Raw genomic sequence first — 17,588 nt, forward strand, 5'->3', positions numbered from 1 at the left:
GCATGGTCCGAGCTTCGAATCAAGACCATTCTTATTGATTATTTTCTTTGAGCTACGCTCATACTGTGCATTCCACATGTTCAATTTTCAAGTAATGTAGTCACAGCTAGTTTAATTCGAAATTATTTTCAAATATGATATTTGTTATGACATGCGTTTCTTTAACTTGCGTTGTTTCAAACTTGATATTAAATCTTACAACCTTAATGTAACTCATTTCCCTACGGCAAATCATTATGAATGTTTGCACAACGACGACAGTCAGGCGTTAATACAAAATTCAGTTCTTACTGTAATGTATGTATATATATTAGAAAGTCTGACTCAGAAGAAAACGTACAGTGCAGCATTGACTCTTGGAGGAATTTCAAATGAATTTACTATACGTATAAATTAGCATCTCAAAAATCTACTGTGGGGCTAAGACACTGAAACCTTGTAGGGAGGGAAAGGAGGTTATAAATAAAGAAAAGTAATAGAATACGAAAAATATTGGTGTGAAATTCATAATTTTCTGGTTTGAAGAGATGAATAGTGGCTACCAGATGGCACTCCTCACTTGTTTGTAATCTTGCATAAATGGAAAATTGTTTTAAAAGTATATTTTACATTCAAGTATGATTGTTAAATAAAAAGCTTTTCCTTCAACATTATGTTTTATAATTATTTTCTACTGTATTTCTTATTTATAACATATTTTCTATATATATTGCATTCTATGTTATACGTTTCTTATTTACATTTTACGTCTTACATTTGAAGAGGAGCTTATGACAATTCAGAGCAGCAGGGACATACACAGAATGCAGGCCTTCGCAATCCAGAGCTCCTGCCCCACGAAATCACTACTTTTCTGTAAATTATATCTAATTTTTGCAGATGATAGACATTTTAGTAAATCATGCCCTCAAAAAGCCTTGTCTACGCCCCTGCAAACCAGTGAAAGTTTTAGAGAGTGAGCAGTTACTAATCTTTCCCCAGAAGTTATATCTCCGATTTTTCCGAGTGTGATATCAGTATTTGTGCATTATCACTTTTCACTCGCAGTGTATTGAAACGTACTAAAAAGGAACTGTTCTGAAGTCTTCACTGGTTCCCCCTATGACCTAATGCCAATAGGGTCAACCTTGGACATATCCACATCTGAAATATCACCTTTTATCTCAATGATTCCGGAAACTATCCATTCGACACAAATAAAGGATATTTTAGATTCTTTTTGCCTGTCACTCTCCCAATGTATTGTATTGTATTGTATTTATTTCGTCCTTTTTTCATACATTTAGCACTGTATTGCAATGCATATGAAGTGGACACGTCATTTATATATAAACACAAAAGTAAAAAGAACAATAATAATGAAAATTACACACACTAGGTTAATAATTAAGCATTACACCTTACATTTTATCCTTTACATTTTGCATATTATTAAAAATAAAGTAAGAGTAATTATTACTTGCAGTGTATGTAGAAATCCTTGAACATATATCAAATGCTAAAAACAAGCAACGACTTTTTGTTGTTGTTTGTTTCTTTTTGTTAGCAATTCATGTATTCTTCTATCGAGTAAAAGCAGTGTTTTAATAAATATTTCTGTAGTTCTTTTTTAACTTTAGCAACAGGTTCCTGAGTCTTTATATCTTTGGGAAGTTTATTGTATAGCATGATACCCGCGTATTTACACCCTTTTTCATATAATACGGTTCTGTGTTCTACAATGGAAAAGTTTTGTTTGTTTCTTGTATCATGATCATGTTTTTCTTTTACCCGCGTAAGGACACCCTCTAGATGTCTCTTTACAAATATCAGTAGATTTAAAATGTACAAAGTACTGGGAGTATACAAATTTTTTAAATATTGGTTTGCGGTGGTCTTTTGGTTTAGCGGCCGCCATCATTCTTATTATTCGTTTCTGTATTGTAAAAATTACCTTGGCTTTGTGTGTATTTCCCCAAAATATAATGCCATATGTCAACTCTATGCCAACCAAGACTTGATTTGAACTTACGCAACATCCACAATGTCACTATTCATTTTTGCACATGAATTTGACACTAATATCGTTCGTATTTCACGTCTTCTACATGTCATCTTCACCTCTTGGTAGGGGTGGCTTCAGTGTCTCGCCCCCATAGCTATGGAGAGATTTCAACCAACGTAAAGATAATTATAAATTATAATTTAAATATAATTAGAAAAGCTATTGAGATGTAGTAAACACCAAGACTATATTTTAAAAAAATCGGACACCAGCATCAACAACACTAAACAACTTTGGTCTCTGATCAAATCTAGGTCTAAAATTTCTAGCATAACTCTTGTGACGTAGAATGATAAATCAGGTGCAGAAGATGAAGAAAGAAGAGAAAATTTCCATGAATACTGTTGTAACAAATTCTCAAATGCATAATCAACGTACTTCCCTGTTCAATACGTTTGCTTGTCCACTTTATCTCATTTATCTTTCACTCCTCCAGAGGATGATTTACTCTTTTTTTCTCTCCGGCATGAGAGCCTCTGGACAGAACAATATAAGCTAGACCTTGCTGCGTTCGACATCAATCTTTTTCTTTTCCACTTTCGCTCATTTTTGATAGATGTTTCAAGCAAATCTGTTTTCCGTGTTCTTCCGAAAACAGCCCGTGTCTCCATTTATAAATCTGGATTACGAAATTATGTGTCATCTTAAAGCAATAGTTCGCTAGTCTCAAACATATCAATCTGCGAGAAAATTATCAGACATTAATTATTTCCGGTTTAATAATTCCAAATTTGGTAGTGGAGAGCGGACGGGCGATCTGCCGTCAGACCGAGCCAAAATCGTCACTCAAACCTTTCTGGGCGTCAGCCATCTTTTCACTATGCAGCAATACCTCTGGCGGCAAAGCAGAAGCGCCCCTCGCAGAGTAAATGCGGAATTCTAAACCTACATTCCGCTACCAAGGACAGGTACGTCATTTGAAGGACTTAACTTCGTCTGATCCGTTTAGTGTTTAATACTCTTGTAGACCTCTATTGCAGTATATATATATCGTGCACTTAAGATTTCTCCCAAAACTTAACAACTTGTGAGTGCGTCAAGTCTCTTTTCACATGCTATGTCTAGTAACATGCCTTGCCAAAGCGGAATACAAACTAAATCCTTTTGGACACTCTCCGCAAGTGCCTGGTTATTTACCTGTGTGCTTTAACATGCGATTTGCCAAATGTGAACTGCCAGTAGATATCTTTCTACACTCTCCGCACGTTTGAGATTTCTGTCCTGTTTGGATTAACATGTGATTTGCCATGTTTGGGGCTTTGAGCAAATGCCATGCCATGCTATGCTCTTCCCATTTTTTTTTCATTTGTATTAAAATGTTTTGCAAGGTTTAAGCGTAAACTATACCCTTTTCCACATCTTTTGCACGTGTGAGATTTTGCTTCTGTTTGGATTAACATGTCCGTAGCCAAAATTAAACGTCAATTAAATGCCTTATTACACTCTTGCCAAGTGTAGTATTTTTCTCCTGTGTGTAGCAAAATTTGGACGTTGATTAAATGTCCCACCACACTCTTGGCATGTGTAATGTTTAACTTTTTGCAGATTAACATGTGGGTAGCCAAACTTCAACCTTGATTAACAGATTGACTGCCATGAGCATCATATGTGGTGTTAAGCTTATTTTCATGTGGGACCGTGAGCCCCATATATGATGATCATGCTCGATATCCCAAATTACTAACCTATTTAGGTTCTTGAGCATGATATATGATGTTCATTGTCACAAATTAGTGTGAAACCATGAGCATGACATATGGTGCTTGGATCCCATTAGTAAATTTTCGGGAGAAGGAAAATATCGCGACAAAAATGTGACATGACTATCGATAATTGAGCAAACGTAAGAAATTTATGGCTTCCAGGGAGTACCACCTTCAAATCACCTTGGCAGTCAACCTGTTAAGTCCTACCACACTCTTCGCATGTTTGGAGCTTTGCTTCTTTATGGGTAACATGTGTGTAGTAACGTACGAACATAGACTAAATCCTTTACCAGACTTGGCATGTGTAATGTTTTCTTCACTGTGGAGTAAATGTGTAGCCAAATTTGAACGTAGATTGCTTTCTCAGACTCTTGGCATGTATAATGTTTTTCTCCTGTATGGACTAACATGTGTGTAACCAAAGTTGCACGTTAATTAAATGCCTAACCACACTCTTGCCATGAGTAACGCTTTTCTCTTGTTTGGATTAACATATGTGTAGCTAAATTTGAACGTTGATTAAATGACTTAACACACTTCGCATTTGTGGTTTTTCTCCTGTGTGGATTAAGATGTGTGTAGCCAAATTTGAACGTCGATTAAATGCATTACATTTCGCATGCGTAATAATTTTCTCCTCTGTGGATTAACATATGTGTAACCAAACTTGGATGCTCATTAAATGTCATACCACAATCTTGGCAAGTGTAGTGCTTTTTCTCCTGTATGGATTAACATGTGTCTAGCCAAATTTGAACGTTGATTAAACGCCCTACCACACTCTTCGCATTTATGATCTTTTTCTCCTGTGTGAATTAACATGTGTGTAGCCAAATGTGAACGTTGATTAAATGCCTTGCCACACTCTTCGCATTTATGATGTTTTTCTCCTGTGTGAATTAACATGTGTGTAGCCAAATATGAACGTCGATTAAATGCCTTGCCACACTCTTCGCATTTATGATGTTTTTCGGCTGTGTGAATTAACATGTGTGTAGCCAAATGTGAACTTTGTTTAAATGCTTTACCACACTCTTCGCATGAATAATGTTTTTCTCCAGTGTGAATTAACATGTGTGTAGCCAAATGTGAACTTTGTTTAAATGCTTTACCACACTCTTCGCATGAATAATGTTTTTCTGCTGTATGGATTAAGATGTGCGTAGCTAAGCGTGAACGGCAATGAAATGCCTTACCACACTCTTCGCATTTGTGATGGTTTTCTGCTGTGTGGATTAAGATGTGTTTAGCTAAACTTGAACGGTGACTAAATGCATCACCACACTCTCCGCATTGATAATCTTTTTCTCCTGTGTGAATTACCATGTGTGTAGCCAAAGTTGAACGTCGATTAAATGCCTTACCACATTCTTCGCATTTATGATCTTTTTGTCCTGTGTGAATTAACATGTGTGTAGCCAAATTTGAACGTTGACTAAATGCCTTACCACACTCTTCGCATTTATGATCTTTTTCTCCTGTGTGAATTAACATGTGTGTAGCCAAATATGAACGTCGATTAAATGCTTTACCACACTCTTCGCATGAATAATGTTTTTCTCCTGTGTGAATTAACTTGTGTTTAGCCAAATGTGAACGTTGATTAAATGCTTTACCACACTCTTCGCATTTATGATGTTTTTCTCCTGTGTGAATTAACATGTGTGTAGCCAAATATGAACGTCGATTAAATGCCTTGCCACACTCTTCGCATTTATGATGTTTTTCGGCTGTGTGAATTAACATGTGTGTAGCCAAATGTGAACTTTGTTTAAATGCTTTACCACACTCTTCGCATGAATAATGTTTTTCTCCAGTGTGAATTAACATGTGTTTAGCCAAAGTTGAACGTCGATTAAATGCCTTGCCACACTCTTCGCATTTGTGATGTTTTTCTCCTGTGTGGATTAAGATATGTGTAGCTAAACTTGAACGTTGATTAAATGCTTTACCACACTCTTCGCATTTATGATGTTTTTCTCCTGTGTGAATTAACATGTGTGTAGCCAAATATGAACGTCGATTAAATGCTTTACCACACTCTTCGCATGAATAATGTTTTTCTCCTGTGTGAATTAACTTGTGTTTAGCCAAATGTGAACGTTGATTAAATGCCTTACCACACTCTTCGCATTTATGATGTTTTTCTCCTGTGTGAATTAACATGTGTGTAGCCAAATATGAACGTCGATTAAATGCCTTGCCACACTCTTCGCATTTATGATGTTTTTCGGCTGTGTGAATTAACATGTGTGTAGCCAAATGTGAACTTTGTTTAAATGCTTTACCACACTCTTCGCATGAATAATGTTTTTCTCCTGTGTGAATTAACTTGTGTTTAGCCAAATGTGAACGTTGATTAAATGCCTTACCACACTCTTCGCATTGATGATATTTTTCTCCTGTGTGAATTAACATGTGTGTAGCCAAATTTGAACGTTGATTAAATGCTTTACCACAATCTTGGCAGGAGAAATGTTTTTCTCCTGTGTAGATTAACATGTGCTTAGCCGAACTAGAACACACACGAAATTCCTTTCCACACACTCTGGTGGTGTGGGCTTTCTCACCTGTTTGTACTGACTTAAAGCTCGAAAAATTTGAACTTTGACCAAAGCGTTTATCACTCTTTTGATACGTATGACGCTTTTCAATTGCCTGTGTTATCGTATGTCTTGACAAACATAATCGATTAAATCCTTTGCCAAACTGGTTCGAAGTATAAGATTCCTCATCTGAATAAGAAATTGCTTCTTTTAATGTAATAAACGTATTCCCTTCTCCGTGAAAAGCAAATACGCTATCGTGTCTGCAATAATATCAACAAACAAGGAAATGTGAATGGAGAAAATAATTAAGTACCAACAAAGAAATGAAATCATTCGCTATATTTCATGATAAAATTAAGTTTATTTTTGTTCTATTAAATGAAATGTTAGAAATATGAAACGGAGTAAGATTGAGAAGTATCCATATATCGCTATTCTCAAATAAGAGGATTTGTTTTACTATGTTAAATTGAACAATCATTCGTATAGTGGCGGACGTAAGTCTTTGGCCAGGTAATGGCGACTTTGTCCAAACATGTACAGAGTATGAGAATTAAATCTGCCATATCTGTAGTTTCGTGTGGAGAATAAACACAATACGAAACAAAGGTTTAAAAACAACTCAAGTTATTATTATAAACTCTGCCGAAGATTACTCACTTATATCATTATAAAAGAAACACGAAAGACTTTTTGAAACGAAGAAAAGTAACATATACCATCCCAAGCGGAGGCACAGAAACATAACGTAATCAACTAAGGACGAATCATTTACCGCATAGTGATCGTGGTTCTGTGGTCAAGGCGCTTAACACTAGAACGGCGGTGTTTTTGATACTCCCTAGAACGGCGGGAGTGGGTCAAAAATGACCCATTCCAATTTTATTAAATATTTGTATTCTAAACCACTAACATTTAGTGCATAATAAAACGTGACTTTCATTCAATAAAACAAAAAACTTCTTTGAACTCTAGCTTAATATTTATTGATCAATGTGTTTTTTGCCAATAATACAAATTTAAGAAACATGCTATTTTCTATGAATATAAGATTATTAGAATGATATTATTGAATGTATTATATACAATGTCAGTTTATTATATAGTAATGTTATATATCATTCTAATTCCTACATAGTTATTATTCTTAGATAGTTTGTTCAAGCGCATGACCTAACTGAACTAAACTAACCTAATCTGCACACATCTAAACTTGCAGTCTTACACAGAACAAAGTTCAGTCACTCCTCTACAAGGAGAAGGGTCATACAAAAACATTGTTCACAAATAAAAACGTGACGTATTACACAAAAAAATATTTTACTAATATGGTTGTAATACACATCTATACATTTCTATAACTTTCCTCTCCCTATTTAGCATTTGTGGAAACACATAACCTAAAGTAGCATACACAGTCGTAAACTTGCAGTAGTTCAAACCAGAAAAAATCAGCATTTAGTGATTGTTTTATAAATAGGATATGCTAGGTTCTAATCATGAAAACTCTGACATGAAAAGAATGGTAAACTACCTGTTCTTTCGAACAACTCCGTTAGAGATTCTACTTCTTTGGTTGAAATATAATTTATCGAAACATACAAGAAAGTAAGTTGTCTCCCATTTAGACCTCTAAATTTTTTGGTTTCGGTAGCTTCGAAATTTCGTGTTACGCCACAGCCTAGTAGTCTAAGAATTCTTGGCAGCGCCGGAAATTGAACTCGGGATTACTCAATCCGTACTCAGCCACGTTCACCACTAGACCAGCGGGGCGGTCATATAGTGGCGATCACAGTGAGAACTTCGGCTTTCTTCTCCCAACCCGTCTGGTATATAAGAACCTTGTCCCAACCCGTCTGGTCAGCGTGGGGGAAGTAGACCAAGTCCTCCCTCCGGGTAGAGGCCTCAATCAATAGTGGATCGAATATGGCTGTGGTTTATTTATTATTATTTATTTGTGCTATAAACGTTTTCTCATGAAACATTTCAACATAGTGATACCAGAAAAAAACACTAGCTATATATTTTCACAATAGCATGCAAATTGCTTGCAATTTTTGTGCTAAAATGATTGAAATTAGTATGAATATTTTGTTACGATGTAAGACATATCATTTGTGTTTAATAATAATAATAATAATAATAATAATAATAATAATAATAATAATAATAATAGTCACCTATTTTACGACGCTTATTTCCAGAAGTATGGTTTTCTGTGCTTATCTCTTCCTCTTTCAATATTTCATCCGAACATATTCGTTGTTATTCGGCAGGTACTCTTCATCTGAAGAAATATCAAGGCATTCAGCGTCAGAGTCGGCCTCACTTATGTCATTGAAATTTGCAAGTATTTCGTCCAGTGTCATCAGTTTCTTGCTCATAATGAGTGTTTGAAATAGCACATCAGTCCGAAAATAATGAGATTCTCCTAATCAACAGACTTTCTAAAGTATTACTAACTCCAACTAAACTGACAAAATTGCTGAGAACCTGGTCTTGAACACGAGGTGGATTGGGAGAGTATTATGAGAAAGAGTAGATAAAGATGCTAGCCAGCAGTGTTACTACAATGCAACAAAATATCACTAACAAAAGAGTTGGGTCAAAATTGACCCACGCCGCCGTTCTAGTATAATTGTTTATTATTTCGAAAGGCAAAGTGTGGATAAGAGTGATACTTAGTACAAATATTTCTTCAAGAGAACGAGTAAAAGTCACAAAAATTCGACCCGATTCGTAAGAAAATAGAAAAGTTGTTAAAACGTAAATTTCGAAATGGGTCAAAAATGACCCAGCCGCCGTTCTAGTGTTAACCTGTAAGCTGGATGCTCCTGGATCGAATCTAGGTCGGGCATTATTTTTACTTCAGGAATTTTAATGGCGGCTATGACACACGTTTTATTATTTTCAGAAATTTGAATACTCGGATGTTACAATACTTGAACTATCAAATCTACAGGAATAATAATACTAATAATAAGAATTATCTCGTAGAAGATTAAAAATTAGAAACTTATTATCGCTCAGGTCATACCATTACAAAGAGAAACGTAACATTAAGGAAAGAGAAGCATTTCGGTTTGGTGTAATGTTGATCATGACAAGATGAATTTCTCAACTCGATTCTAAAACAAACCAAACAATATCGGGATGACACTTAACATTTTACATTCTAGACGAGAGAAGGCTACCTCAAATTATCGTCACGCTTTGGAGATGAGAATCGAGACGAGACAAAAAGAATCGTAAACATTTATCGTTTTATCTCGATTCTCGAAATAACGTATGCCACTTTTTAAGTAACAATTGCTCTCTAGACTCCATCTTATACATTATTTTGTTACTTTGTATTTCAGAGCTCAATGAATTATGGTCTGTGTATGTATTTTTGTAGCAAACCTTTTATAATTACATGTAGCAAACTCCAAAAATTAGTATATTATATCACTTACTCTTCAAGATATTCAGTTTTTTATAGTTATTTTCCTTATAACGTACAGTGGAATATTTTCGATATGAAACTTTACTGGAAAGCTTTCGTTTAACTTTGAGTAGCTGCAGAGGTATCTCATGAAGGTATGGAACCCCTTCCCCGAAATCCCTACATTTAAGTAAGGTTTGCAACTTTAAATCTTTTAGTACCATTATTATTATTATTATTAATATTATTTTTATTATTATTATTACTGAAGTGTTGTCAATTTTATGGTTCACTCTGTTCCAACCAGCTCCCGGGTAGTGGGTATTGTGCTGAACAAACAACGCGTGTATAGGTTTTCTCCGGGTTCCGCTTCCTCCCACTTTCTTTACTCCAATATTTCTTTCATTCTCATCATCGACGTCTTCTGTAGCATAGCCGGCATAACAATTACTTAAAAACAAATTTTCTTACGGCTCTTCTGAGTTCAGGATCCCTGCCTTCTACACGAAATTTGCCTCGAAACTTTCGTTTTAATATTTAGATAGTTGTAGTGACGTATGCAGAGGGTATGTCCTGACATTTCTCTCCAATTCCGACTATTTTGTAACTTGTATCTAACGATACGGCGATTTTACAGATTTTAATACAATGTGTCCTCATACCGAATTTGTCGTCTATATTATTACTATTATTACTGAATATTTCAGACTTAAATATTAAGTCCTATTCCAGTGCAAATAAGCATACGGAAGATAAGGAAATGAAAATAATGTTACTTCACCCTCTATAAGGATGAATTGTCTTATAAGAGATACTGTGGAAAGAAATCAGGAGGAAAAAAGATGTCAACTACTGGATAATATGAAAATCGAACCTTCGGAAGCCTTACCAGAAACTAAGTAGGATTTGTCTATCACGATACCCTTTCGATGTAACACCCATTCTTTAGGTAAGAGACATTAGATTATGTATGCTTTATATTGATATTTTAACACAATATATACAAACAAATATAAAAAATAATAGTTCCCATTTACCAATTTATGTTAAACGAATATATGGAACGTGTTGAAAATGAACGAAAATATTATTATTATTTCTAATAAGAGTAGAAGAACACTAACAATTCCAGAATGACGTTTCATTCAAATTCATGACTCATACTAGCCCTGATTGATTAGCCGTTTGTATCCATGAATTGTTTACAAAACCCGTGAGGTTTTCAAACAGTACGAATCGAGATTGTAGACTGTGACGTCATATTGTTAGTTTTCCCTGTGAAAGAAGTCGTTTGAACTCTAACTTCTAAGAACGTGAGAAATTGACTATTATTCATTTTATTTACATCGGAAATATCAACATTTGAATTATATTTTTTTATATCCTCGGAGAATCTAACCGTGCAGCCCTAACTCACGAAGCGAATGCTCAAGCCATTATCCTAAGACCGCTCCTTTTAAGTAACAGTCAAGAAACACTCGCCTATGTAGCAAATTGCAAACGTTTACGATTCCAATATTTTATTAACGATGAAACACTGATTTCGGTCATGATAAAATACTGTAGTCTAGAGAATTCAAGTTTAAATTTTAAAAAAAAAGGACAGAAAGTAGCTCCGTAATGCATCTCTTTATATTCGGTTATTCTCGGTTTACAGGTATTTCCAGTTAACCTGAACGGCAGGGACACGAACAAGGATACATTGAAGAAATGTAATAATTCAAAGACTTTCCCACCGGGAATCGAAACTGAGAAACCGCCTACTAAATTATCTGATGGTTGGAGTGCCTAGTTCGTTCCCAAGGCAGGTAAGCTTGAGACGGACAACATCGAGTTCGTGGGTTTTCTCCGGCCACTCGCACAATTTCATTTCACCAAATCGTTTATCATAATTCACTTGCATCAATCAGAATCTTCCTTAACCTAACAGGCATAACCGTCGGACATTAAACGTAACGATTTCATTTTCAAGTTCTTAACCCGAACCAATCCAAATCCTAAAACAGTTGTATTTTATATTGCTCATTAACGTTTTTTTAAAAAAAAAAAATGTAAAAAAAATCAATGGCGAAACGTAATTCCATTCGAAAGTGAAACAGCAGGCTCATAATACATTAATCTAAATTAAAACCATTACACATCGTTTGGAACTTTTCCAAAACATGAAGAGACACATCAAAATCATACACAAATCGCTTAACCTAACCTAACCTAACCTAACCTACTGCGTCCAGTTAAAGACGATTTGGGTCTTAAAACACCAGGAATATACTGCATTCCCTGCGAATACGGGAAAACTTACATAGTACGAACAGGACGAACAATAGAATATTGATGCAAACAGCGTGAGAGACACATCAAGCTGTTTCATCCGGAGAAATCAGCCCTGGCGGAACACAGTACAACGGAAGGACACGAAAATAATTTTAAAGAGCTCAAACCACTGGGATAGGATAATTAAACGATCTCTTGCTATAGTACAAGAACCCAACAATATCAACAGGGGTGCAGTATTTTAACTCACCCAGACATCGACACCAGTTATAAAGAAAGCATATATGAATACGATCAATCAGTCATGAATGCAAAATTGCAAAAAAGTAAAATTTCAAATTCTAATCAATTTCTGCCATGAATAAAATAATAACCAATTGAACGTATAATACACATTCTAAATTTGGCACAATTAGCCGGCATCCCACGTAGGAAGGCCAACTAATTTGGACACGAACAAAAACTTTTCCTTTTCATATCATCATATAAGTCGAAACGGAAGGGAAGAAAGAAGTAGAAACAAGAAGAACACAACGAATCGATGAAATTAAAATTATAATATTGGGAGTTAAAAGAGGAAACTGAACACCGAGAAACATAGAAGAAAAATAGAGAAAAACATTTCATTTGTCGTAGGACTTTAGAAAATGGAATACTTAATACCTAATCCTAAGCGTTCCAGTCGAGAAGTTTTCTATCTATTCTTAGTAGTTATGAATCATCAGGGTTGGAACGCATAGGGAAATATTGTGTTAAATATAGGTGGGTTACACGTTCAATTAGTTATTAGTGAATCCACAGAAATCCATCAATAAAATGATAATAACCAACAAAGGGCTTAAAACATCGAAGTGTAAGAAGTTCGAGAATTCCATCCGATACATTAGACATTACTCATCACTAGTGTAACGTGTAATCTTAATATTATACTTCTATTGAACATTTTAATACGACATAAAGAAAATATTAGAAAATAGTCAAACATTTCATTACAATATATTTCAGATTTGAAAAGGTGATGTGTGTATCCGAAAAGCATGAATCAATAAAAACTTCATCCATGTAACACTCACTTCTTCACACCACGATCCACTAAGCCCACTATGTACCTTAACCTTAGTAAATTACTATGATCTACCACTCTTAGCAACCACTGTGGTCAACCGTCACCTATTATCTTCGACGTCTAAGAAACACTTGATGAAAATGAGCATTATATATTATCATTTCTTATCTGTATTTATTTAAATGTAATACATAATTGAATTAAATTTTACATGGTGAGAAGGAAGAAAACACAAAGAACTTTCACATTTCGTTTCCAATTTGAGTGTGAATCTATATGACTAATTCCAAAACCTACCTTTCCTCTACAGTAACAGTAAATCACGCCATTATGATATATGCAGGTTGAATATTGGTTATAGCTTGCCTAAAGACAAGAGTCAAAACTGCATAAAACAAAGTTTCAGTGAGGGTCAAATGAAGTCATTTCCTACATCAGGCAGTTACTGTAGCTGAAAGCCTTAAATATTTTCGTTCTTCATTCTCTGGTTTATCTTGCACTTTCTATCAAAAGTAGTCTACTTTAAAATTTTGAGTTAATAAATTTCTTACCGTCAATCACTGAAATAATTTAAGACTTATTTATTAAATAAACGTACAAAAGCACACATTATATTAATAGAGTGTTTGCCCCCCATTTCGTTAAACAATTACAAAGTGCCAGTTTCAATATTTCTCATTAAACGGTTATGTGACTAATTATTATTAAAATAAAAAGAAAAAACCCTAAAGTTATAACTTGATAACATTTCGTTATAGAATATGTATTGCTGTATATACCTAATCAAAACGAAGTATCGAAGTAATGTATTTCCTTGAAAAAGTTCAAAGAGAGTAGTTAAGTTTTCATAACTTCCTTCTCTTTGTAATGTTAACAAATCCTATCAATTTCAATTGAATTTTAATCCTCTTAGATTCTCTTACCTTGGGCTACTTAACTGTCAACATTTATTTGTAGAATGGTTATTTTAAGTTTAAACATCCTATGTTTATGAACCCAGGCTAACGGAAAAGATGAAACGCATAACAATATTGCAATGAGAAAAGTGAGAATCACATCAAAACTCCAAGAAATCGAAGGAATCTATCGCGATTTGGGACAGAAAAAGTAGTCCCAATGCCGGAAGTGATCACACTTCCAGTGAGCAAACTTGACCCCGTAACATGGTCAGTGTTCAAAGAACAAATGAAAGCGCTTTTTAACAGATCACATTATTTTGCCTGCAAATGTCATACAAAAGTAACAAGAAAAAACCTTTTATCTATAAGCTTTACCGACGGTACAAGTGCATATTATGAGACACTCCATCTAAAGATATAACCTTCTAAGAAACGAACTTTTACCAGTTAAGTTAATGAGCCATATAATAAAATAGGCTACATGTAAAAGAGGAAAAAATGAATTTATGGTTAGTCTAGTAAGAGTTCGTTTGTGGTACATCAATATTAAAGGAATCACAATAAGTGAAAGGATTCTGTAACGTTAACAATCTTATTAAAAAAAAAAAAAACTTTATAATTCCTTCGTGTCATCCACATTTGGTAGTTTTAATTACTAATGTGTTTTGTATATAAATTAATGTTACAGTTTCAAAACCGATATATAAATGAATATTAAAATATGATTTTTATATCATGAAAACTTTTTGAGTGAGAGGGGAAAGATATAAATAATTCGACGAGGTACTGTTCCCTGTAATAGGAAAAGAATTACCGAATATTGACATTACTCAGAAGCGTGTAAGTATTCAATCCTGATATTCAAGCCCAGGTGCAAGGTGGTTTATAGCAATTTACCATTATTTTTGCATAATTATCTCAGTGCCGAACTGTCTTACCTCTTACAACGCTGCGCATTACGTTTAATTATATGTGTTCAAACGTTTGCGATTCCAATAACACAGTTTAAGGTAAAGGAAAAAGGAATACTTAACCAAGTATTGCAAGCGTTGAAAAGAAATATTTATACACAACATATCCAAGGTGAAATAAACGCATTTAAACGTACCTCAGGGCCTGTGAATTGCTACCAAATTCTCGATTATTGTTTTCTTGGACATTCTTTTCGTCATCGTTCTTGTTTCCAATAGTGGCATACATGTGACTGCTTGATCCTTCTGTGATGTTTGAAAGATCGGAAGATGTTGGCCTGATGTTACTGCGAAAACGTTCGGCACTTGCAAATACATCAGCCGTTGGTAAGCGCTTCACCAAACATATTGCTTTCGAAGTTAGTTTCCAATCTGATATCGTTTCATCTTCATTCCTTTCTAAAGCGATATTCTCTCCTTCCGATGCACTTTCTCGTTTCTTATACTCCACATGTACTGCAAGAGGGTCTTTGTGGTCATTAGTGTTACTAGTACATAGCTTATAATTACATTCTTCAAATGACTCATTTTCTGTTTTCATTTCAACTTCAATACAATTGTTTTCTGTTTTTAATTCAATTTTATTACAGTCAAACTTGAAATAATGTGAAGCCATTTCGGTCATACAAAACTGTTCACGTCGGAGATTTGAAACCTTCAGCAGTTAATGTTCGAGAAAAACCAATAGATCTGAAACCAATAAGAAAAATATTATTCGCTTTAACAAAATTTATGAATCGGGCCGGGAGAAAACAACGGTAACTGCCGCATCAGGTGAAATTTAGTAGTGGTTGGAATTGTTTTTGGTCTACTGTGTTTCAAAGCAGTACTTTAAAATATCCGAAATTTTGCTACTACTTATACAAAAATATTGATATAGGGGAGGGTAGCCCACAGTGAGACATTTAAGTTTTCTCCATAGCTTTTCGAGTTTGACGCCAGGTGTCTCGCTCAGTTGGAAACCTATCAGTTCGCAGTCAGTTGCTTAGTCGGCTTGTGCATGATGTGGACGAGTGAGGAAATTCAGATATTTTTTTTATTTCTTCGCTTCTAAAGTTACGACTATTGTTGATTTAAGGCAATTGTTGCAAAATGCCTTCACGTTCTATTATATTATTGTGATGGTACAATTCAAAAGAGGCATGATTTGTTTCGGTTCACAGCGGGTGAAAGTAGTCACTCGCTCTTGTTAATTGAGTGGACTTGTTTTGTTAACCTTCTGAAAAGTACACACTGAGACACAGACATGCAGTACACAGTCAGACGGCGTCTCACTGTGTACCATGCATCAATACGAAACTTGTCACTAAATATACTTGAGAGTAGGCCTCCAGAAGTGTGCCTATTAAAGGAATAAAGCCTGGCCTATAGCTACAAGCAGTATGCGAATTAACGGGAACTTTATAGGAGGATGAAGCGTACATATATTTCAGAAATTAATATAAAGAAAAATAGATTTATTATGGATATCCAATCCCTGTCAAGTTTTACAGTGGGTTCCGCCTCATCCTCGATAATTCGCACACCGGCTACAACACATTACTAATATTGTCATCGAAATTCTAGTAAGTGCGTTAAAAGAGATGTGCTTTTTAGTAGATTATTGGACTTTAGACCTATCTTTCTTTCCTATTGTTGAGTCCGTCCCCTTTTGTCCCTATTTTCTAGATGAGCAGTCGTTCAGGTTCATGAAGTTTGTCAACATAATCTTGATCACTTTATTAAAACAAGAGAATTTAAAAAAAAAATTGGCAACGTATGCAAATAAGTGACCGGACAACCAAGTGTGCAGGACCGTAATCAGGATATGTGGCGCCCGGGGCAAGCATTGTTTCCAGTTCACCATTAATATGGATTGAGTCAAAAACATTGGATGTAAAGTTTGAAAAGTATCTACTTGAAGCCCTCCTAACAAGGCGCCATTACACATGCAACTATTTTTTCCCCTAGGTTTGGTGCTCTGGTGATAAAATGCTACTGTTCTCGTGGTTACTTAACTTTGGAGAAGAAATCAAAGTCAAAGCCGTACAAGCACATTGCCATTCCGAAGATTGCGATAAAATATCATCTTCGACAAAACATTCATTTCACAATATAGCTGAATCCCTATCTGTATCTACATTACACTAGCAACTACTCAGTGTTGAATAGTTTTTCCTTTCCACCAGTGGCCTACCTAATAGGAACAGCACGGGTGTGTTAAAGCGCTACTCGAGTTCGTCTGTGATACGATAACAAATCTTACATATAGGCCTAGCTTTTCCCATCCTGTGCAGTTTTTTTGGTATGCTTAGTATGCTAATGTAGGGAACTTACTTTCACGTTTTTTAACATGGTATCTTTATTTTTAGGTTCATTCTGGTGAGGCGGTGAGGTATTCCAAGAAAGATAGGAAATAGTGATACCGCAACGAACGGAAGCAGTGAAATTGGTACTGGAACAGAAATACTCATTACGAAAAGCAGCAAAGGAGAAGAACCTGTCCTTTCAAACCCTATTTCACTACGTCAAGAAGAAGAGAAATAATCCTGATGTCCCAATCAAGATGCAACCGAATTATAGTGTTAGCAAGATATTTTCTGAATTGAAAGAGAAGAGTCTAGCAGAGTACGCCGTTACGTGCAGCAAGTTAAGCTATGGATTGACAACAAGACC

The 17,588-nt window shown here is 35.1% G+C and overlaps 1 protein-coding gene across 5 annotated transcripts in view; it reads right to left on the reverse strand.

Annotated features, from left to right (window-relative positions):
• Positions 1 to 1,242: 1,242 nt before the first annotated feature.
• The window catches only part of LOC145663834 (uncharacterized), a 40,382-nt gene continuing 24,036 nt past the window's right edge, over positions 1,243 to 17,588 (reverse strand). For all 5 annotated transcript variants that reach the window (XM_081729942.1, XM_081729940.1, XM_081729939.1 and 2 more), the window contains exons 2-3: positions 15,071 to 15,623; positions 1,243 to 6,559 (exon numbers count right to left, since the gene is read on the reverse strand). In XM_081729942.1, the coding sequence (XP_081586068.1) occupies positions 4,429 to 6,559; positions 15,071 to 15,558 (2,619 nt within the window). In that variant the 5' untranslated portion in view covers positions 15,559 to 15,623 and the 3' untranslated portion in view covers positions 1,243 to 4,428. The remainder of the gene's footprint in view (positions 6,560 to 15,070; positions 15,624 to 17,588) is intronic.

Source organism: Thermobia domestica, chromosome 11 (assembly GCF_964235325.1).
Source record: "Thermobia domestica chromosome 11, izTheDome1.hap1.1, whole genome shotgun sequence".
NCBI lineage: Eukaryota > Metazoa > Arthropoda > Insecta > Zygentoma > Lepismatidae > Thermobia > Thermobia domestica.